General features: G+C 43.8%; 1 protein-coding gene across 1 annotated transcript in view; it reads left to right on the forward strand.

Annotated features, from left to right (window-relative positions):
• The window catches only part of LOC115022459 (cadherin-12-like), an 80,546-nt gene that overhangs the window by 51,140 nt on the left and 5,697 nt on the right, over positions 1 to 23,709 (forward strand). The window contains exons 9-11 of the mRNA XM_029453437.1: positions 2,959 to 3,080; positions 3,225 to 3,339; positions 13,921 to 14,172. Of these exons, the coding sequence (XP_029309297.1) occupies positions 2,959 to 3,080; positions 3,225 to 3,339; positions 13,921 to 14,172 (489 nt within the window). The remainder of the gene's footprint in view (positions 1 to 2,958; positions 3,081 to 3,224; positions 3,340 to 13,920; positions 14,173 to 23,709) is intronic.

Genomic DNA, 23,709 nt, shown 5'->3' on the forward strand with positions numbered 1-23,709 from the left:
TCTGCATGTTTGCTGCAGCTGGAGTGTCTGTGGGGGAAACTAAATTTAGACAATTTGAGCAAGAAGCTTAACTCATGTTGACTCTTTGTGCACCATATGACTTCCTCCTGTAAGCATCTTTAGGAAGCAAAGGACTGGTGAGTCACACTCTGCCAGCCTCCCTCAGTAGATACAGAACAATATAAATCCTCTGACTAAAGTACATGTTGTAGGTTAAATGGTGGGATGATCCACAGTGACTGAAGAAGATGAACTGACAGGTGTTTGAATATGGTTAAACACACACACATAAACACACACACACACACACACACACACACACACACACACACACACACACACACACACACACACAGCTGGGATCATGTAAACGGCCAAATATGTCACTTTTTGACAGAACTGGGCACAAATACCCTGAGCAGCGAGTCACAGACTCCAGGCTGGCTGTTTCATGTTCCATCTAGTGGCGGAGGTTGCTAGCTAAAAGTAAATAAATCTTTCTTTCATTATGTAAAGTATACTATGGTACACACACTAATGTACTAAGTCCAATTTTTTTAGAAGCACTGGAAAAGATAGTAACAGGAAGATGTTTTTATCATACAATTTCAATATATTTTCAGAAAATGTATTAACAACATCTCAGAGATGCACTCTGGTTGTCCATAGGCTGCTAAGACCAATCTTGATGCTACTATCTTGTTTGCAAGATACAAATGCTCAGAGGTAATCAAGCACTTACATACCAAATTACTTGTGTATGATAGGAACATTTCATGTGAAGATGTTAAAGAAAAAGTCACATGGTTACCAAAAAGAAAAAGAAAAAAGGTCCATCCTCCAGAGGGATGTGAGTTTCCAGAGCAGCAAATTTATTTATATAACCCAACATCACAAATTACACATTTGTCTCAGTGTGCTTGTAAACAGCATACAACACCCTCTGTCCTTAGACCCTCGCACCACACAAGGAAAAACTTCCTAAAAGAAACCCCACAATTAAAGGGGGAAAAAATGGAAGAAACTTCAGGGAGAAACTGAGGAGGGATCCCTCTCCCAGGACGGACAGACGTGCAATAGATGACGTGTGTACATAACAAAATAACCTAGTAAAAATACAACATCCATGTGACAGAATGACAGATGTTGTGATCGAAAAAGAAAGGATGAATCCAGGATAATGTGAAAAAGGCTTCCCGTTGTCTCAAAAAATTAAAAGTTATATATATATATATATATATATATAAATGTGGGCGTCAGGCAGGACCAGGGCAGCAGGCACAGCCACAATTCATGATCCAGACATAAACTTTATCAGTGGCAACCTGCCACATGAGAGACATAGAAACTCCAGAGTTATAATAATAATAATAATACATTTTATTTGTAAAGCGCCTTTCCAAGCTAAAAGCAATCTCAAGGTGCTACAATGCAAGACAACAACAACAACAACAACAACAACAACAACAACAACAACAGACATAAGATTTTTCTGATAGGCTTTTTTGAAAAGAAAGGTTTTTAGGCCAGAGTTAGTAACATACATTTACATAAATACATACAGATAGAGAGGGAGAGGAGAGGAGAGGGAAGGGAAGGGAGGAGAGAGGAAGAGAAGGAGGAGAGCAGGGAGGTGTCCCCCGGCAGTCTAAGCCTATAGATGATATATGATTTATGAGATCTTTAAAATATGCTGGAGCCTGACCATTTGTAGGTCAGGAGAAGAATTTTGAACTATATTCTGTATTTTACCGGGAGCCAGTGCAGAGCAGCTAATACAGGAGTAATATGATCCTGTTTTCTAGTTCTTGTCAATACACGTGCCGCAGCATTTTGGATCAACTGAAGAGTCTTAAGGGACTTTTTGGGACAACCTGATAACAATGAGTTGCAGTAATCCAGCCTTGAAGTAACAAATGCATGGACTAGTTTTTCTGCATCATTTTGAGACAGGATGTGTCTTATTTTTGTAGTGTTATTTCAGCAATATTACGTGGATGAAAGAAGACAGTCCTTGAAATTTGTTTTATGTGGGAGTTAAAAGACAGATCCTGATCAAAGAAAACACCAAGATTCCTTACGGTGGTGCTGGAGTCCAAATTAATGCCATCCAGATTTACTCAGTGCATGGAGAGAAAAGCAAGCCACAGCAGCAGTCAGTGAAGGCCACTCAGTCAACACACAGTGACCGTAGATATGTTTAGACAATGATATCGTGTAAAAAATATTAAATTACAAGCAAAAGTCTTGCATTTAATGTCATGTTGGTCGTATGCATTTACAGCAAAATGTGCTTAACGTATTAAAAGTAAAAGTACTCATTAAGCAGGCATAATGTTAAGGTGATATATAATTATATATTTAATTATAACACTATTATCTCTGCTTACCATAATAACATAAGCAGAATTGTGATGCAGCTAATTGTGGTGCAGCTAATTTAAAGTGTTTTTAATATACGTTTGGGTATTTTAATGTACTCTAGAATGCTACAGTATGTTTCATGGGGTCACTACAGTAGATTTTCAAAATTGTAATCTGCCAAGTAACTATAGCTTCAACTGCCAAATGAATGCAGTGGAGTAGAAGTATAAAGACACAATTTACTGCACAGTGGGTCTCATATCTCTCTCTCTCTCTCTCTCTCTCTCTCTCTCTCTCTCTCTCTCTCTCTCTCTCTCTTTTGTTGCTGTCCCAGCAAGCATGTGTGGGACTTTATTGGTTGCAGTTCCAGGACAGAGATCCATTCATACAGACATCAAATATGGATCATTTCAAGTATGAATGCGGACCGCGTAGGCAGGAAGTTAGAGTCCAGGGAAAACATTGTAATTGAGCATCGAGCACTGTAATGTGTTCATAGGTTACACACTGGAGCCATTATTTCTGATAGACTGTTAGTATGTTATCTGTTTCCCAGAGTGTATACTTACATCTGACTTCATGTTGACCCTACAGACAACCCCGTGCTGTCCTCTAAAGTGTCAGTGACTGTCAATGTCCTGGACGTGAACGAGTTCCCTCCTGAGCTGGCGCTTCCTTCAGATACCTTTGTCTGTGAGAACTCCAGAGTGGGACAGGTAAACTGATGATTGTAAATGAAGAAAATGATAAACACTAACAAAACCATGTGGAACATTTTCCCTGCCAGCCAAAAGACTTGACCCAGCATTGTTTTGAATTGAGTTTTGCACTCTGATTCAGCAGATTCTTTCTCTGAGCAGGTGATCCAGACGGTCAGCGCGGTGGACAAAGACCTTCCTCCTGTCGGCCAGAGGTTCTTCTTCAAGTCCCCCAAAGAGCTTCGCGACAGAAATTTCACTGTTCGAGATTTTGGAAGTAAGTAGGAAGGGGGATGAAAAGGAACGAGAAAGGAAGCTCTGTAGTGAGTTTCTCTGGTCCACCCATCGCTCTCAGAGCCTATGTTTCAGCTGCAGCAAGCAACTGTAAAAAGCCCCTGTACACTACCTGCTCAGCAAACTGCAGACAGACACAGGTAGAGCCTTTTAAATGCTCCACTATGTTCACCAGCTACAGAGAAGGTATTGTTGGTGGAGAGAGTGAGAGTTGAGTGAGTTTGTAAAACTCCAAACAAATCATAATGTTGCTCCCTAAATGTTAAATGTGTTAAATAACATTTAGTCAGAAAGCCACAATTGAACCATTGATTCATAATCATTTCCAATTCATTATCAAATTCATTATGGTTTTACTTTTCATCAGTGCCATCATAAGGTCAAAATTTCAGGTATTTGATTGGATTTAATGTATTTTATTCTATTTAATTTATTTGCAAATGTAAAGCTTTTTCCATGGGAACATAACTGTTATTGGTGAAACAAAAATAAAACACTTGGTGCTATTTAACATTCCTGTCCCCACTGAATAAAGAGTGTGTATGTGCCTGTTGCCTCTGAATGTTGCTCTCGGATGATCAGCTTTCACAAATCCTCCCCTGACATTTTCTGTTTCCCCTGCAACACCTCACCAACAAGCATTGTTATATTTGTGTATGTTTGTACATATACAGTCAGCATCACGCCTGATAGAGTCAGACACACAAGCCTGCAGCCACCAAGGCCAACTGGAGCGTGTGTGTGTGTGTGTGTGTGTGTGTGTGTGTGTGTGTGTGTGTGTGTGTGAGAGAGACAGGAACAGGGTGCCTTAATGGTCTCTACCTTGTCAGGCTACATCTCCGTCCAGCAGGAGGTGGATGTATCTTTTCTGACACACACACACACACACACACACACACACACACACACACACACACACACAATATGCTAAAAAAGTGTCTAAATCTGTAGTTTGAAAGATAGAATCATCTTTTTAAACACTGTGTATTCTAAACAAGCTGCACATCCTCTTTTTCCTCCAATATGGAATATTAGCATCATACAGGCACCTGTGTGTGGGGAAACAGGAAGTGTGTCGCATGATCTCTCCACAGCTGACGTTCCTCAAAGGGAAAATAGATTGCACAGAAATTGTTCCAATAATAAATTAATAATACTGTCGTGAGGTGCAGCGTGGCGTGATCAAAAGAAAACATTACTCTGACAGAGAGGTTTGCTTGAAAAATAAGGAGTTTTATTTTTCAGCCATCCAAAAAGAAGCCAACAATTAACATGAATCAAAGAAACAAAACATTCTTTCTGAATTGTACTGGTGCTGCTCCTTCCAAACAAACAAAAAAAAAACAACAACCCCCTTTACTCTCATTCCAGTCACATACATGTATATAGCCACAGAGACCGCCTCCTCAGTTCAAACTGGCCAATGAGGTTGGTACTCTAGAATAGAGTTTGCAAGTTTACAAATATACATTGTTTAATCTCAATTTAATTATAACAACAAGGCCTCAATACTGAACCTTCAAAATAACTAATTACTAATACATCATTCAGTATTTTAACTTAATTAGCTGCCAATTCATCATCCATCATTTAACCAATCACCTCATAGAGCCCGCCTCCTCATACACCACATATAATGACTGCAGCTGAAAGAAAACAGCAAATCAATGACTTAAATTACTGGAAAAAAAAATCACTCGAACCAAGCCTATGTAATCTGGTCTTCTACCTGCTCCTGTTTCTTTTGTCAATCTTTATTTGGGCAGTGTCACTCTGTATCCCTATCTAAACTATTAGTTTGGAGAGAGTTCTATTTGATCATATTTAATACAAATGATGGCCAATAGTACAGAATCACTGAACCTTTCGGAACAAGAGGCAGTGATGGAATTTAACATTTAACATATTTTATGTTATCATCGTCCACCATGACACCTGATACATGTAATTTGTGATTACAGTCACAGTTCGTTTTCATGCTCCTGAGTATTTCAGCTAATCGCTCACATTAACAATACTTCTAACCTTCTACCCACATTCCTCTCAGTAAGCACTTTCTCAGTGCATGTCTTGAAATTCTAATAACCTTCATGCACAAACTGAGTGTGTGTTGCCCTACTGGAAATGTATCAGTTTGAAGAGATACGGACCAGGCAATAGTTCAGAAGGCACAATGGGGATGCATTGACCTTCAGCTCTTTTTAATCTCTGAGACAAAAACGTTTCTACTTAAAACATTGTCCAAGTTACTGCCCTGTGTCCTACAAATGATGTTGTTGATGGAAAACAACATTGTTTGCTGGATTATGTTCCCATGCAATGCTTTGAGTGAATGCGCTACATTTATGCACCAGAGTCACAGGGAGGCAGCTCACCGGGGTCTGGGGTTCATCTGACTCCCATCTGCAATTATACAGAGTTTTCCAAGCAGAGACATCTCTGTCCTCTGTGCTCCCTGAAAATATATGTAAATGAAACTTGAATGCGGTTTTCTTTTTTTTTCTTTTTGTCTTCTCACTTTGATGTTTTACCTGCTTTATTCAGTAAAGTAGTTTCCCTTCTGTAACATTTTTTTAAAACTGGGAAACATCAGTGGTTCAATCATTTTTCCTTAAAATGAGGGAACAGTATGTGGGCATTAACATTTGAAACAATTCTCAGGATTGTGGAACATTTCCCTCTCTGGGAACCATCACCTTATCGTGGTGGAGAGGTTTGTGTGTCCCTATGAACCTGAGAGCTGTGTTGTCTGGAGCCTAGTGCTCCTGGTAGGGTCTCCCAAGGCAAATTGGTCTCAGGTGAGGGGCCAGACTAAGAATGGTTCAAAAACGACTTCATGAAAGAAAGGAAAAGGAAAGGAGAGACCCTGCCCGGAGGAAGCCCGGAGCCCCCGTCTGGAGCCAGGCCCAGAGGGAGGGCCCGACAGCGAGCGCCTGGTGGCCGGGTTTGCCACGGAGCCCGGTCGGGCACAGCCCGAAGAAGCTACGTGGTGCCTCCCATCCATCGATCCTGTGGGCCCACCACTCATGGGAAAAACCGCTGGGGTCGGGTGCGCTGTCACATGGGTGGCAGTGATGGTCAGGGACCTCGACGGACCAGACCCGGGCAGCAGAGGCTGGCTCTGGGGACGTGGAACGTCCCCTCTCTGTGGGGGAAGGAGCCGGAACTAGTGCGGGAGGTGGAGCGCTACCAGCTGGATCTGGTGGGGCTTACCTCCACGCACAGTCTTGGCTCTGGAACCGTACTCCTGGATAGGGGTTGGACTCTATTCTTCTCCGGAGTTGCCCAAGGTGTGAGGCGTCGGGCCGGGGTGGGGATACTCACTAGCCCCCGGCTGAGCACCGCTATGTTGGAGTTTATCCCGGTGGACGAGAGGGTCGCCTCCCTACGCCTTCGGGTTATGGGGGGGAAAACTCTGACTGTTGTTTGTGCCTATGCCCCAAACCGCAGTTCTGAGTATTCGGCCTTCTTGGAGACCCTGAATGGAGCCCTGCAGGGGGCTCTAGTAGGGGACTCCGTAGTCTTGCTGGGAGACTTCAACGCACACGTGGGAAACGATGGAGACACCTGGAGAGGCGTGATTGGGAGGAAGGGCCTCCCTGATCTAAACCCGAACGGTCGTTTGTTATTGGACTTCTGTGTTAGCCATGGAATGGCCATAACAAACACCATGTTCGAACATAAGGATGCTCATAAGTGCACGTGGTACCAGAGCACCCTAGGCCAAAGGTCAATGATCGATTTCGTAATCGTATCATCTGACCTGAGGCCGCATGTTTTGGACACTCGGGTGAAGAGAGGGGCGGAGCTGTCGACTGATCACCATCTGGTGGTGAGTTGGATCAAGGGGTGGGGGAAGACTCTGGACAGACCTGGTAAACCCAAATGGGTAGTGCGGGTGAACTGGGAACATCTGGAGGAAGCCCCTGTCCTGGGGATCTTTAACTCACACCTCCGGCGGAGCTTTTCAGCTATCCCTGTGGAGGTTGGGGGCATTGAACCTGAGTTGGCGATGTTCAAAACCTCTATTGCTGAAGCTGCGGTGATGAGCTGTGGTCTCAAGGTCTTAGGTGCCTAAAGGGGCGGTAACCCTCGAACACCGTGGTGGACCCCGGTGGTCAGGGAAGCCGTCCGACTGAAGAAGGAGTCCTTCCGGGTTATGTTATCCGGGAGGACTCCGGAAACAGTTGCAGGGTATCGAAGGACTAGAAGGGCGGCAGCTTCTGCCGTGTCAGAGGCAAAGCAGCGGGTGTGGGAGAAGTTTGGAGAAGCTATGGAGAAGGACTTTCGGTCGGCACCAAGGTGCTTCTGGAAAACCATCCGGCACCTCAGGAGGGGGAAGCGAGGAACCATCCAAGCTGTGTACAGCAAGGGTGGGACCCTGCTGACTTCAACTGAGAAGGTTATCGGCCGCTGGAAGGAGCACTTTGAGCCCTCTATGGTTGAGGCAGAGCTGGAAGCTGATGGGGGATCATCGTCATTTTCCCTGATGGAAGTCACTGAGGTAGTCAAACAACTCCACAGTGGCAAAGCCGCAGGGGTTGATGAGATCCGTCCAGAAATGCTGAAGGCTTTGGGTGTTGAGGGGCTGTCTTGGTTGACACGCCTCGTCAACATTGCGTGGATGTCTGGGACAGTGCCTAGGGGTTGGCAGACCGGGGTGGTGGTTCCCCTATTTAAAAAGGGGGACCAGAGAGTGTGTGCCAACTACAGGGGTATCACACTTCTCAGCCTCCCTGGTAAAGTCTACTCCAAGGTACTGGAAAGGAGGGTTCGGCCGGTAGTCGAACCTCTGATTGAAGAGGAACAATGCGGATTCCGTCCTGGTCGTGGAACAACGGACCAACTCTTCACTCTCGCAAGGATCCTGGAGGGGGCCTGGGAGTACGCCCATCCGGTCTCCAATCCCTGTACGCCCAAAGCGAGAGTTGTGTCCGGAAACTCGGCAGTAAGTCGGACACGTTTCCAGTGAATGTTGGCCTACGCCAGGGCTGCGCTTTATCACCAATCCTGTTCGTGATTTTCATGGATAGGATATCGAGGCGTAGTCGTGGAGGAGAGGGGTTGCAGTTCGGTGATCTGACGATCTCATCGCTGCTCTTTGCAGATGATGTGGTCCTTATTGCATCATCGGTCTGTGACCTTCAACAGTCACTGGATCGGTTCGCAGCCGAGTGTGAAGCTGTTGGGATGAGGATCAGCACCTCCAAATCTGAGGCCATGGCTCTCAGCAGGAAACCGGTGGATTGCCTACTCCGGGTAGGGAATGAGCCATTACCCCAAGTGAAGGAGTTCAAGTACCTCGGGGTCTTGTTTGCGAGTGAGGGGACAATGGAGCGAGAGATTGGCCGGAGAATCAGAGCAGCGGGGGCGGTATTACAGTCACTTTACCGCACCGTTGTGACGAAAAGAGAGCTGAGCCAGAAGGCAAAGCTCTCAATCTACCGGTCGATCTTCGTTCCTACCCTCACCTATGGTCATGAAGGCTGGGTCATGACCGAAAGAACGAGATCACGGGTACAAGCGGCCGAAATGGGTTTTCTCAGACGGGTGGCTGGCGTCTCCCTTAGAGATAGGGTGAGAAGCTCAGCCATCCGTGAAAGACTCAGAGTAGAGCCGCTGCTCCTTTACGTTGAAAGGAGCCAGTTGAGGTGGTTCGGGCATCTAGTAAGGATGCCACCTGGGCGCCTCCCTAGGGAGGTGTTCCAGGCACGTCCAGCTGGGAGGAGACCCCGGGGAAGACCCAGGACTCGGTGGAGAGATTATATCTCCTCTCTGGCCTGGGAACGCCTCAGGATCCCCCAGTCGGAGCTGGAGGATGTGGCCCGGAGAAGGGAAGATTGGTATTCCTTACTGGAGCTGCTGCCCCCGCGACCCGATCCCGGATAAGCGGTAGACGATGGATGGATGGATGGTGGAACATTTCACAAAAACTGTGGGTTGAATTTGTATTAGTTATTGGTGATCACTTTCACTAGGACGTGGTTGTAAATGTCTGCAAAACGAACCTCTTATGCTACATGTGTCCAGCTCCTGGTTCTTTCTCATGAGTCTGTGTTACTGCAGCATCTGTTGTAAACGGACCAAACTAACCATGAAAGGATTTTACTAAGAAATATTGTGTGTGTGTATAGACGGAATCAGAGTTTCAGGCTTCCGGTGGAGCTTCACGATTGCAAAAATTGCGACTGCAAGCTTATTCTTCAAGCGTGTTGTAAACAAACCTACTACTCTACAATGAGTTCAATTCCTTTCTTATGATGAGGTTCAGATGTGGAAAGTTGAAGCTTTGAAAGTATTTTGCCGCAAGCGGAATTTAAAGGTTTCAGGAAAAAAAAACTTGTGTTTGCGGCATCAGAGATGGGCATTGAGGAGCAACCAACAGCTAACGAAAGAATTTCAATCACAGAAAAAGAAAAGACTAAGCTTTTGGTTATGCCGAGTGGCGTTTCAGTGCCTGATTCCTTGACATTGCAAGATGGCTGGGTCAATGAAAACAACAGCATGACTTCTTGGCCGCCGATATACCTCAGCAATATAACATTATTTTTAATGTCTGACCACCCAGGGAACGATGTCAAGTTTCATGAACGAACTTTGAACGAATACAAAGAAGGCAAAGCATTTAGACTGTTTGGGTCTGGCTGGTTGAAACAAATATCTTTCAATCCTCTTGCAGATTCTGAGAATTGCTTTTTGAAAGCAAATTATACTCATTCAATGAAAGTTTCCCATAGGCCACATTCGGCATGGATCTGTGCAGTCAAGAAAACTGGCGATATCATGCTTATTGCAGTTGTGTTGCAGGGTAAGCTATTATAAATATATACCTAACTTGTGTTTGATAATTATTATAAAACTCAATATATAGAAAGTACATTTGTCAATATATAAATCAAGTAGATAGACTACATACCCCAGGTCGAGTTCAGGATCAGGGAATTCATTTGTTAGTTTTCCTTGCATGAAATCCATCCATCCATCGTCTACCGCTTATACGGGATCGGGTCGCGGGGGCAACAGCTCCAGTAAGGAACCCCAACCTTCCCTTCTCCGGGCCACATCCTCCAGCTCCGACTGGGGGATCCTGAGGCGTTCTCAGGCCAGTGAGGAGATATAATCTCTCCACCGAGTCCTGGGTCTTCCCCGGGGTCTCCTCCCAGCTGGACGTGCCTGGAACACCTCCCTAGGGAGGCGCCCAGGTGGCATCCTTACTAGATGCCCGAACCACCTCAACTGGCTCCTTTCAACGTAAAGGAGCAGCGGCTCTACACCGAGTCTCTCACGGATGGCTGAGCTTCTCACCCTATCACCAAGGGAGACGCCAGCCACCCGTCTGAGTAAACCTATTTCCCGATTCTCCGGCCAATCTTTCGCTCCATCGTCCCCTCACTCGCAAACAAGACCCCGAGGTACTTGAACTCCTTCACTTGGGGTAATGGCTCATTCCCTACCCGGAGTAGGCAATCCACCGGTTTCCTGCTGAGAGCCATGGCCTCAGATTTTGAGGTGCTGATCCCCATCCCAACCTCTTCACACTCGGCTGCGAACCGATCCAGTGAACTGTTGAAGGTCACAGACTCATGATGCCATAAGGACCACATCATCTGCAAACAGCAGCGATGAGATCCTCAGGTCACCGAACTGCAACCCCTCTCCTCCACGACTACGCCTCGATATCCTATCCATGAAAATCACGAACAGGATTGGTGATAAAGCACAGCCCTGGCAGAGGCCAACATTCACTGGAAACAAGTCCGACTTACTGCCGAGTATCCGGACACAACTCTCGCTTTGGGAGTACAGGGATTGGATGGCCCTCAAAAGTGACCCCCTCACCCCATACTCCCGCACCCCATACTCCCGCAGCACCTCCCATAGTATCACCCGGGCCAATCAGAGGTTCGACTACCGGCCGAACCCTCCTTTCCAGTACCTTGGAGTAGACTTTACCAGGGAGGCTGAGAAGTGTGACACCCCTGTAGTTGGCACACACTCTCTGGTCCCCCTTTTTCAATAGGGGAACCACCACCCCAGTCTGCCAACCCCTAGGCACTGTCCCAGACTTCCACGCAATGTTAACGAGGCGTATCAACCAAGACAACCCCTTAACACCCAAAGCCTTCAGCATTTTCACACCCGCTGCTTTGCCTCTGACACGGCAGAGGCTGCCGCCCTTCTAGTCCTTCGGTACCCTGCAACTGTTTCCGGAGTCCTCCCGGATAACATAACCCGGAAGGACTCCTTCTTCAGTCGGACGGCTTCCCTGACCACCGGGGTCCACCAAGGTGTTCGAGGGTTACCGCCCCTTGAGGCACCTAAGACCTTGAGACCACAGCTCATCACCGCAGCTTCAGCAATAGAGGATTTGAACATCGCCCACTCAGGTTCAATGCCCCCAGCCTCCACAGGGATGTCTGAAAAGCTCCGCCGGAGGTGTGAGTTAAAGATCCCCAGGACAGGGGCTTCCTCCAGACGTTCCCAGTTCACCTGCACTACCCGTTTGGGTTTACCAGGTCTGTCCAGAGTCTTCCCCCACCCCTTGATCCACCTCACCACCAGATGGTGATCAGTCGACAGCTCCGCCCCTCTCTTCACCCGAGTGTCCAAAACATGCGTCCTCAGAACAGATGATACGATTACAAAATCGATCATTGACCTCTGGCCTTGGGTGCTCTGGTACCACGTGCACTTATGAGCATCCTTATGTTCGAACATGGTGTTTGTTATGGCCATTCCATGACTAGCACAGAAGTCCAACAACAAACGACCATTCGGGTTTAGATCAGGGAGGCCCTTCCTCCCAATCGCGCCTCTCCAGGTGTCTCCATCATTTCCCACGTGTGCGTTGAAGTCTCCCAGCAAGACTACGGAGTCCCCTACTGGAGCACCCAGCAGGTCTCCATTCAGGGTCTCCAAGAAGGCCGAATACTCCGAACTGCGGTTTGGGGCATAGGCACAAACAACAGTCAGAGTTTTCCCCCCCATAACCCGAAGCCGTAGGGAGGCGACCCTCTCGTCCACCGGGCTAAACTCCAACGTAGCGGCGCTCAGCCGGGGGCTAGTGAGTTTCGCCACTCCGGCCCGACGCCTCACACCTTGGGCAACTCCGGAGAAGAATAGAGTCCAACCCCTATCCAGGAGTTCGGTTCCAGAGCCAAGACTGTGCGTAGAGGTAAGCCCCACCAGATCCAACTGGTAGCGATCCACCTCCTGCACTAACATCCAGCCTCTGCTGCCCGGGTCTGGTCCGTCGAGGTCCCTGACCATCACCGCCACCCGTGCGACAGCGCACCCGACCCCAGCGGTTTTTCCCATGAGTGGTGGGCCCACAGGATGGATGGATGGATGGATGGGAGGCACCACGTAGCTTCTTCGTGCTGTGCTCGACCGGGCTCCGTGGCAAACCTGGCCACCAGGCGCTCGCTGTTGGGCCCTCCCTCTGGGCCTGGCTCCAGACGGAGACCCCGGGCTTCCTCCTTTCCTTTCCCTTTTTTTCATGATGTCGTTTTTGAACCATTCTTAGTCTGGCCCCTCGACTGAGACCAATTTGCCTTGGGAGACCCTACCAGGAGCACTAGGCTCCAGACAACACAGCTCTCAGGTTCCTAGGGACACACAAACCTCTCCACCACGATAAGGTGATGGTTCCCAGAGAGGCATGAAATGCTCACTGCAAATCTGCGAAGATTTCTTGGGCTCCCAAGACTTCCCATTGTAATCCTGTCTCTTTACAGCTTTGTTCCATGCTAGCCTTCTATCATTGTTCTTTAGTGCTGTTGGAAATGGAAATAGTTCGAACAGGGGCTTGCAGTCGCAATTTTTCCAATCGTGAAGCTCACAATGAGATTCTGCCCATTTATTTAGCTTTTTCCCACTGCTCGACCATCCTTTCACCACACAATTTCGGTGTCCAAATCCCATAACTAGAAGAGCGATGCTTACACACTAAAAACTAGCCAAATACAATGTAAAAACGCTTGAAGAATAAGCTAAATAAAATGTAAACACGTAGAGAATAAATCCAATATGGCAGCCCTTGTGGAGTTGGTGCTCACTTTTCTAGTCTTGCCACCCCAGCATGCATTGCGATTCCACCGGAAGCCCGAATTTCTGATTCCGTCTATCACAACATGATAGATCTTCTACCATCATGTCTAAGAGTTCCATTGTTCAAAAAACTATTAAAAACATTAATGAGCCACACTTGCATTGGCCGACACCAAATGTAAATTACGCTGCAGCTAAGAATAGTCTCTCCTCCTGTTTGAGTAATGTTTGTTAAAAACTACAGTGAGGAAATGTCTGAGCCTCAGAAAGGGTCAGGAAGTCAGAAGATACCACAATGTTTTTTACATTTCACAAAGACAGACCATAAGAACATTCTTAATCCTTCAATGTATTATAAATTAAATGTAATGTTTAAAATAAAAAGATGAAACCTACAGATATGCTTATGCTACATGCATGCATTTGTTGGTATACTCTTCAACGGTTGGTGTGACATTGAACATAATAATTTTCTGGGATATTGTCCGTGATATCACCCTCTGTTGGTTTCCAGACAACACCGCTGGCATTGTGACTCGACGCACGGGGTTCCAGCAGCGGCTGCAGGATGTTCATGTTCTTCCTGTTGTGGTTGAAGACAGTGGTTACCCTGCCCAGAGCAGCACAGCCACCCTCACAATCCGAGTGTGTTCCTGCGGGGCAGGAGGTTCGCTGCTGACCTGCTCCGCTGAGGCCATTTTCCTGCCCGTGGGCCTCAGCACTGGAGCTCTGATGGCTATTCTGCTATGTGTTGCTCTGCTGATTGGTAAGCTAATTTTTCTTCTCTCACATAATAAAAACTTAATGATGTGATGAAAACACCAAAACACCGTTCATAGGAATAAAACCAGCACATTGCATCGCACAGTTAACCATTTATGGCCAGTCCAGGTTCAGTCTCAGCTTGGGTTGTGATGTATTATGTATTTCTTCTAGTTCTACTGCCATACACCTAAAACTAAATGCTGTGTGTGCACAGAACCTGAATGTACAGAAGCTTTATGTTCGAAAAATATTCTTAATAACGCCACAAATTTAGGATTCAATTCAAATAAAAGTATTGATCAATATTCTTATATGAAGAAGCCAAATTTTATTTCATACAAAGGATGATCAATAAAACTCACACAAATACAGGTTTGTAAGGTCTGCTGTGCTGCTTAGAGAAGCAACTCTCTCAGCCTCCATATTTATACCCAGTCTAAAGACAGGAAGCCATGAAGAGCTTCCAGGTCAGTTTTCCTGAGTTCTACAACATGGGGGTTGCAGAACACACAGATGTAATAATCAGCTCAGGTCCCAGACGTGCTAATTCAATCGACTCCGCTATCAGACATGCTAATTTACCAAGCTGAGAGCCTTTTCTTTAGAAAGTGCAGTTCACCTCCTGTCCCCTGCTGGGTTTAACACTTCTTTGTTAACCCTGTCTTGTCTTCTGCCCTGTCTCCTGTCTCCTGCTGTGCTTTACACTCAGTATTACAATCAGTATTACCTGTATTTTTCTATCACTTTATAATTTACTATCATTGTTTACTTACTATACAGTGATGTGTGCCTGATTGTCTGTTTATTTAAATGTTTTACATAATGGGACTTACTGTATATAAAGTACTATACAGTCATATAAAGGGCACATACCTTTCTTTTGAATATGTCTGTATTTCCCCAAAACAAGGTCAGACTAAAAGCATTCCAGGGGACAGAAACAGGAAAATAAACACTAAGTATGCAAATGTGACATAAGTAATGTCAGAAAATAGAGCAAGATGCATTACTTTGTTTCAAGAAGTCAAATGCAGACATGGCATGCAGACAAGAGGAAACATGTGCACACTAGTTGGTCCCATATATTGCTGGTTCCAGCCACACTCTTGCTTCTGACAAAGTTGATGAATGATGGTTTTTTCTGTTTTCGCCTGATCTTCATGGTTTCCTCTTCCAACTCTGATGTTATTGTTGTCAGGACATTATCATGCCTCTATCTATACCTTCCATCGGTCAGTGCTTACTAACATGAAGATGAGATGTGCTCCAGGGGGGCCGCTTGTCCACACAGTGTGCACCTTGGATCTAGTTTTAGTCCCCACAGGAGAAGTTTTGTTGGGCTCGGCACCCACTCCCCCAGAACTTTGACAGTTTTCTCCATCAATGAATCCATTGCCTTCCATACGCTATTGTCCACTTTGCATCTTGATTTTCCGGATTTAAAAGGTCATCCTGGACCAAACAGCTAGTCCTCTACTTCCTCTCTGGAGAAACTGCAGTTGTCCACTCCTTTTTTCCTCCATCAACTTCCTGACAGACTTAAGCAGTTGGATGTAAATTCTGCCCTTTTGCGTGCCCTCTTTCTCCTGTTCCTGTGGTGGTTTTCTACATGTCTTAGGCTGCATAACTTCTGTTATAGTTTTTGTCGCAACACTTCTTTTACATTCTCAGGTCTCCCCTAACTGCTGCTATCTCTCTCTCCTGTCAACATATGTTTCACCTTCTTCATACAGGCCTTAAATCTTCCCAGCCCCAAGTTGTAGGCGATTGCCATGAGCTTCTTTTCTACAGGCTCAGCAAGAGTTGTTTCCAGTACCACATCCAGGTCATTGTTAAACTGTGTCCAGTTGATTTTGTTCACAATCTTGGGCCACTTAATCCTCACTTTCCTCCCGGTATATAGCTGCCTTGTTGTTGCCCTCTGTCACCTCCACTGGCTGTTAGTGGCTCACACTCTGGTTTGGTTCGTCCTCTGTCTTTAGGATGAGGTCTTTCCATGTGCGTTTGCCTGTATTTGGGAAATAAGTTAATGTTAATGTAATAAGTTAATGTATCTTAAAGTACATCTCTAAAATTCATAAAATAGCTTCACATGTTTAAATGAAAGCTGCCAGTCTGCACTTTATCACATACCAGATATTGTGTGCAGTGTGTTGAGACATTATTGTTACTTACCCTGCAGTGTCCACAACTCTTTGAAAAGTACATTATTTTTAGGGTTTACAGTATAAAGCTTTTTTATGAGGGCATGTTGGGATGACTAAATGCACCTTGACATAACACATTTCTGTTACAACTTGGTGAGCTGGGGAAAAAACTATTCTTGTATCCAGATTACACTTTTAATTGTGATAAAATAACGTTCTTTCTACAATTTATGCTCTCATTTTAAAGGTTTCTAGCTTGCAGCTGATTATAAAGAGAGGCATTTCAGCAGTGAACGCATGTGATGTAACACTAGAGGGGGCCAACAACCAATGACAAGCCTCTAATGATCAGAGAAGCTGTATTTTCATTTACTTCTTTTTCCCTCCTACCATCTCTTTTTATTCCCGCCTCTGTTATGGAGAATTGTAGTTACGTAACAACCTGTTCAACCACGTGTACACAGCTCTCATTGTGAGTCTGAATGTGTTTGTCCATATACAGTTCATCTTGTGTTTTACATTTCAGATAAAGCACAAATGTAATGAAAGCAGTTCTTTAACCTGCTATCACAGCTCATTCACCGCACTGTGTGTGTGTAGACTGACTGATAGTATGTCAGAAAAGAATTGCAGCCCCCCTGAGGACATTGTCCTCCTTTATTGATGTCCTCTGTAGAGAGAGCTGAAAGGGGGCATAAAGGAGGAGAAAGAAGGAGGGGCTAATAGCTGCTAACATACCATCCACCTTTTTCTTATGCCTGACAGAGAGAGACATTTCCTCATACATAGGAAATAGCAGCATGTAGAATGGGCTTGCAGATATCACGGCATGTTGTTAAATCATGAAGAATTACTACCATAACATTTGTGCCTATAATGACTAAAACGAGTTTTGCCAAAGAATGTTCCCTGGAAAAGGTGCAATGCAAAATAACAGAACAATGGGAGAGATTTTAAAAAGCTTTGTGTCTGCCTGGGGTAATGGCATCTCCTATTGTTTTATTAACGTCCTGTTAGCTCTTGTTTCCTTCAGGACAAAAACACACGAGCAGGCTGGGGAGAACTGGACTAAAAGAAAAATATCTGTCCATTGGCTAAAACCAAAATAAGTTAAAAATGTTTTGCTTTTTGCAAGAGTCTAAAATACAATCATAGTCACTTTACAGCAATACAATACAGAGAAAAGCAGCAACTCCTCACATTTTGGTGGTGGAATCAATAAATGTTTGCCATTTTTGGTTATTGAATTATCTAAAAATATTGATAAATTATCAAAACTGTTGTCGATATACTTCTGTCAGTCGTTAATGAACTAATTGTGTTGGCACTGTACTTAATTTGCGACATGATCCGTTGCTCTATAGCAGGGGTCGGGAACCTATGGCCTTTCGATGACGCGATATGGCTCGCAGACAATTTTGAGCTGACATTTTTTAACATGATTAACAAGTAATAAATAATTATACTGTGTCACTTTAAAGTAAAACATTTAGGAGCAGATTTTTCTTTAGTTCTCTCCTCTCCGCCGCTGTAAGTGTGTGTGCCCGTCTGTGTGTGTGTGTGTGTGTGTGTGTGTGTGTGTGTGCCCTTCACGAAACAGAACAGAGGAGAAACTGTGCAAAGCAAGAAGTAGACCAGGGGTGTCAAACTCCATCACAGAGAGGGCCAAAATTAAAAACTGGGACTACGTCGAGGGCCAAACACGGGCCACATTTATTGAACAGGATAGACATATTGGATAAAGTGCAAAAAGATATGGAACATATTTAGGTATGCTACATTCTCCGAGTATGTACATATGTCAGAGCCAGATGTTTGGAATCTTTTCTTAGCTGCCAGTTTAATGTTTGGAGTTCTGTGGAAACCCTCACTGCATCAGTGAGACTCCTGTATGGGTTTGTGTTCATCTTCATCACAGAAAAAAGCTGCTCTCACAGGTATGTGCTTCTAAACATGCAAAGCATCTGAGCGGCATGAAGGTTGGAAACTGTGCAGCGCCCACAGAGTCATACTTTGCCTTGAATGTGTCATTACACTGGTGGTCAATCAGCTCCATTTGGAAGTTCACATGTGCTGTTTCCACATCAACTGCAAACGGATTGCTGAGCAGTTAAATTTTGCACTGCATCATACATGTCCGGTGCTTATTACATGTTACATTTCCATTGCTTTACAACACAGCACTTCTTGGTGTATGATGCAGTGATACACCGTTAGCTGCATCTTCTCCCGCATCCAACTCTTTCACCGCGCATCTAAGGCGTTCCATCTGTCGTCACTCCCGTCAGTTTGTCCTGGGGCAGTTTCATTTCGCACACATTTAGATACTTCCTCAAATATGTCTTTTCCCGTGGTTGTGCCATGCATTGATTTAATTACCAAAACCGGCGGGCCAGTTATGATATTTTCTCGCGGCCCGGATATAATTGTGGCCTTGAGTTTGACACCCATGCAAACACTGAAACATGCTTATAACTTAGATAAATAACATAATCGTTTAGTTTATTTAATAAAAGAGCACCTGTTCAATGTGAAAAGTGAGTTGTGAATATAAATAAAAACAACTCAGGGGGGGAGGGGCAGGGTTCCGTTGGGGGGGAGGCACAGACAATGGTAGGGGAAACACTGATAGCGCTTTTAGTACTCGGAGACGTGATATACTTAAATATTTGGCTCTCAAGGAAATACATTTTAAAATATTTGGCTTTTATGGCTCTCCTAGCCAAAAAGGTTCCCGACCCTCTATAGGATTATAATTTATGAAGTGTTGGTCCTATCTGCCACAAGAGTTAAAACTAAATATATTAAACTTGGACAGATAAGACAGGAAAGAATTGAAAATAATGTTTTAAGCAAGGATTTAAAAAGAGTACTGACTCCTGAGGCAGGCAGTTAAAGCACATCAGCTCTGAGTGTAAAAGCCGATTAATTCACCTTTGGTTTTCTTGCAGGATTTTGACAAGGCTAGAAAGATCTTCCCTTAGAATATGAGGCTACCTTCAGGCTTATAAAGGCTCGGAGGGTTTTAGAACTTTGGGGCCAGACTTTGCTGACCCTCAAGGACTAGTAGCATGGCATTAAAACCAATCCTAAAGTGTACAGGAGGCCAGTGTGGGTAAGTCTGTGCTTCTGTCACCAAGTCTTAGTTAAAAGGCTGCAGCCCTTTGGACGACAGCTGTTTGAGTTACAATAATTCAAGAAGATGAAGAACTGAGGCATACATGACCTTTTCCAGATCAACAGAAAGGCCTTAATTAGCTGAAGGTAACATGACTGAACAACCCTCTTACCTGATATTAAAAGCTAAAATTGGAATGCGATTACTATCTAGCATTAAAGATCAAACATACAATCCCTGAAGGATTAAATTCAAATTGAAGTTTTTTGTCACATGTACAAGTACAGTGAGATGCTTTTGTTCTGGCTCTCTCTGGCAATTCTGTACTATTGATTTTAACTGCTGTCTTTATCGTCCTGTGCAGTCAGGCTGCCAGCATACTCTCCATGGTAATAGTTCACAAGAAATGTGGTTCCCATACCAAAGCTCTAGAGGTGCCTCAGGAAGTAAAGCCTCTACTGTGACTTCTGCCAACGGTTTTGACAGATTGGTAGAAATAGGAGTATAATTCTTTTTGGCTTTCCCAACATTAAGTTATTGACATTAAGAGAAAGATTATTTCCTATTCATTCATCACTGTTGTTTATCAGTCCAATCAAATTTGCTGTAATTGCAGACATCTAGGAAGTGTACAATGTGGCAAGGAATACAAGAAGCCATCAAAGAAACTGCTCTTCATTTAGAGTTTAGGTACTGTGATGGATGTTTGAGGAATCATTTTAACGTTCACCTTTGCTTTTTTTCTAACCTGTGGTATTTTTCTTCTGACTGCTTGTGTTTCCTGTCCCTGTCTGACTTCTACAGCTGTGTTTCATCCTTGCAAAAAAGTGAAACATATATGAATGCTTTTAAACCCGTGGAAAACATACCTGATTAATTAATTAATGTGCATTAATTAATTTTCCAAAATAAGAGACCTAATCCAAAAGGACAGTTAGACTAGGGCAAATCTAAAGTGCAATGACATCATGACTGGCAGCCGCATGGTTTGTCCACATTAAATGTTTCAGTACTACAGTCGAGTAAGAGCAGTAATACATGAAAACCTTTTTTTCTGCAATGCAAAGTTCACACTCCTCAAAATACACTTTTTCTCCTGTGTGGATATTACGGGTCACATGATCAGAGACTTGTGGACCCAATTATATTAACTAACAGCAACTAAAGATGAAAGCATTGGAACCTGCCAAACTCGGGTCTTAGGTCAGACACAGTTACAGGAACTATTTGGATCAGTGAAGAGTTCTAATGGGGAGTGCAGGGCTCTATGACAGTCCCAACAATTCAAGTATTTTACAAAGAAATGGATTTCGTTGATTCATACATCCACGTGTAATGTTTAAAATGTGTCAACATTCCTGCATTTCATTAAGGGCTGAAACAATTAGTCAATGAATCGTAAGTCATTTTCTTACTATTTTAGCTTCACCAATGTGATGTTTTTCTTTTTTCTGAACATAGTTTCGTATTTAAGTCATTTAAAGACTTCACTTTAGGAGATCTTGACAGCAGTTTTCATTACAATCGGATATTTTATAGAATAATAATAATAATAATAACTAATCACTAATTATCGTCAAAAAACCCAGATTTAACAATAATGAAAATTGTTTATTGGAGCCCTAGTTTAATTCACAGTGAGCTGCTGATGCTCAATTCACTTTTGTTTCATAGTGCCCCTATTCCGCACCAGAGTTTAGTTAGAACATTCTGTATGTTTGTCTGTAATGTTAGATAGTAGCTTTCTGCTCCATTACATCCTAGAGAGATTTCAGAAATTTACAGAGCCAACAACCCCCCCCCCCCCTCTTCTCACAACACTAAATACATCCTCCTCTAATGCTCCCACATGCAGCAGCATACAGTACTTCTGCTGATCCAGCTGAATCACAAACTATTAATGTATAGTTTGATATTACCCTGCCCTTTATATTGTACAGTACTTGTCATATGTCTTTGTATATGTATGTATATTTCTCTATATTGGCACTTTTGTGTAAATGTCTTGCACTTGTCTCACACAAACAGAATGTTGGCTTTAACCTGAGTCACAAAGGAAGCTAACAAACAGTGCATGGCTTTCAGTGGATAGATTTTTCACAGACTGTCTTCTCATTTGAATTCTCTTCTGACCTACTAAAGTGCCTCTGTTATTATTTCTGGAACCGTGTTCATTCCTTTTTTCAATCCTTGGGTGTACTATCCTGTACGTTTTTTCCCCCCTCCAGCATCAAGCCGTTCACAAAAAAGCCCTGACGCAGACACAAGATGGTTCTCTATAAAAGTCTCCCAAAGAGCTGAACATGCTGAAACATCAATATACTCTAGTACATAACAGCAGCCTCCATTAACCCAGCTCATAGTCTACACTATGACCTTGTTTAGTTTCTATAGCACATACCCCAAGGGGAGGTTGTTGTGTTTCCTACTCTGTGCAATGTTCTGCCTCACAGATCAGACAATTGCTTTTCTAATGGAGGGAAGTGTGTGGTGGGTGGGGCGAGTTTCGATATAAGGACGACATAACAAATCTGCATGCAGAGCTTCCAGTAAGGACTTTCATCAGCAAATCAGAGAAAGGTCATGATGATCTCTGATAACCTGCAGTCAAATACACACACCTTTCTTAAGAAGTAAATAATAATACAATTGCGTTATTAGTCAGTCTGCAGTAAGGGGCCCAGATGCACTTGAGAAGTGAGTGTGCCGAAATGCAGCTGGTGTCCAGACATGTAACAGCCACCTCACTGTCGGTTACTATAACTAGAGAAAAAGGACAGCTGCCGACATAAACCACCATGTTCTGAACAGACTACATTTTACAAACTTAACACAATACTCAGTCCATCACTGCATCATGGGAGCTGATCATCCAACAACAAGCGTGTGCAGGCTTTCAGCTCAGCTGGTTGGAGCTCAAAGTGTGTTTGAAATAAGTTAAATCCTTAAAATCCTTAAAACAGAGTTCAGCCAAACACTTCAGTATTCAGTGCATCTCTACAGCACACTCCGCTCCGCCATTTGCAAAATATGTATAAATATTATCCAGTGCCTTTTTATTGGGCATCAGTCTCGCATTAATGCACGTATTGGCAAAAAAAAGACTTGAGGAATAAATAAACGCTTTAGTTCAGGTCGCGGTTACGTGAGACACAGAAAGAAATGCCGCCAGGCCAGTTCCCCAGACTTCCTCACTTAACTCGAGTCCAACAGAAATACAGAAGTAAAACATCCCGAACACAGTCAAGTACCTGTATCCTTCAGAAGACAGCCGTTTGTGTGTGTTCAGCTGTCTAACAGAGTGTATGGTAGAGAGCAGCAGCAGTGGTGGCGTGAGTCAAGTAGAGGAGGCCTCACAGGGCACTTTAAACTCATTGATTGTCTGCTTAAAGCAGCTGCCTTTGTTTTCCTGCTCCTATTGATTATACAGCAGTAGACAGGACACACAGTGGACGGATAAAGTTGCCTGTTATCAAAATTGGAAGAGAGGATGAGTGAGTGAGTAAATTAAAGGTAGAGAAATAAAGCAGTGCAGAGGGAGGAGCAGAGACCTAATACATATATATATATATATATATATATATATATATATATATATATATATATATATATATATATGGTGTATTTGTAGAATTTTATGTGATCATAAAATCTTCAAAGGTTTTCAGATTAAATAAGTGTGAAAACTTGGTTCAGTCAAAGTATTCAACCTCATGTCTGCCATGATAGAGCTGCTGCTTGCAAATCATCAATGTTATTTAACATAGAAACACAGGACTCTCCCCAAAAATATACAATCCTATATGTTTATGATATGACCTCCAGTTATAATTAGTTTAACTAATAAGTATTGGACAAATCAGGTTTGAATCAGAGCTTTAGTCATTTCAAAATGTTTCGTTGTTGAATCTGGAAAACATCACCATAGTCTCCAGACTTAGGCTGAAACAAACATTACAGTAGAAGCTCAATTATCTGTGCTTTATGTTTATTTGTCCGATGTCTACATAAATTCTAGAACAACATCAGAATAGCTTCTACAAGAGAATGTTTTTGTGTAATATGTTTATCTGGGGAGATTTCACTGTTGTGTCTGAATGAATTTGAGTCATTAGAAATGACCGCGTCCTTCAATATACTGTATATCCTCTTACATTGTCTTCGGTTGTGCATTAATGTCAAAATGTGAGAGTGCGCATCCACAGATAAGATGAAACGCAGAATTTAAGAGAGCAGTCCAGGACAAAAGTGTAATCAATGTTTTGTGCGACTT

This window comes from Cottoperca gobio, chromosome 17 (assembly GCF_900634415.1).
Source record: "Cottoperca gobio chromosome 17, fCotGob3.1, whole genome shotgun sequence".
NCBI lineage: Eukaryota > Metazoa > Chordata > Actinopteri > Perciformes > Bovichtidae > Cottoperca > Cottoperca gobio.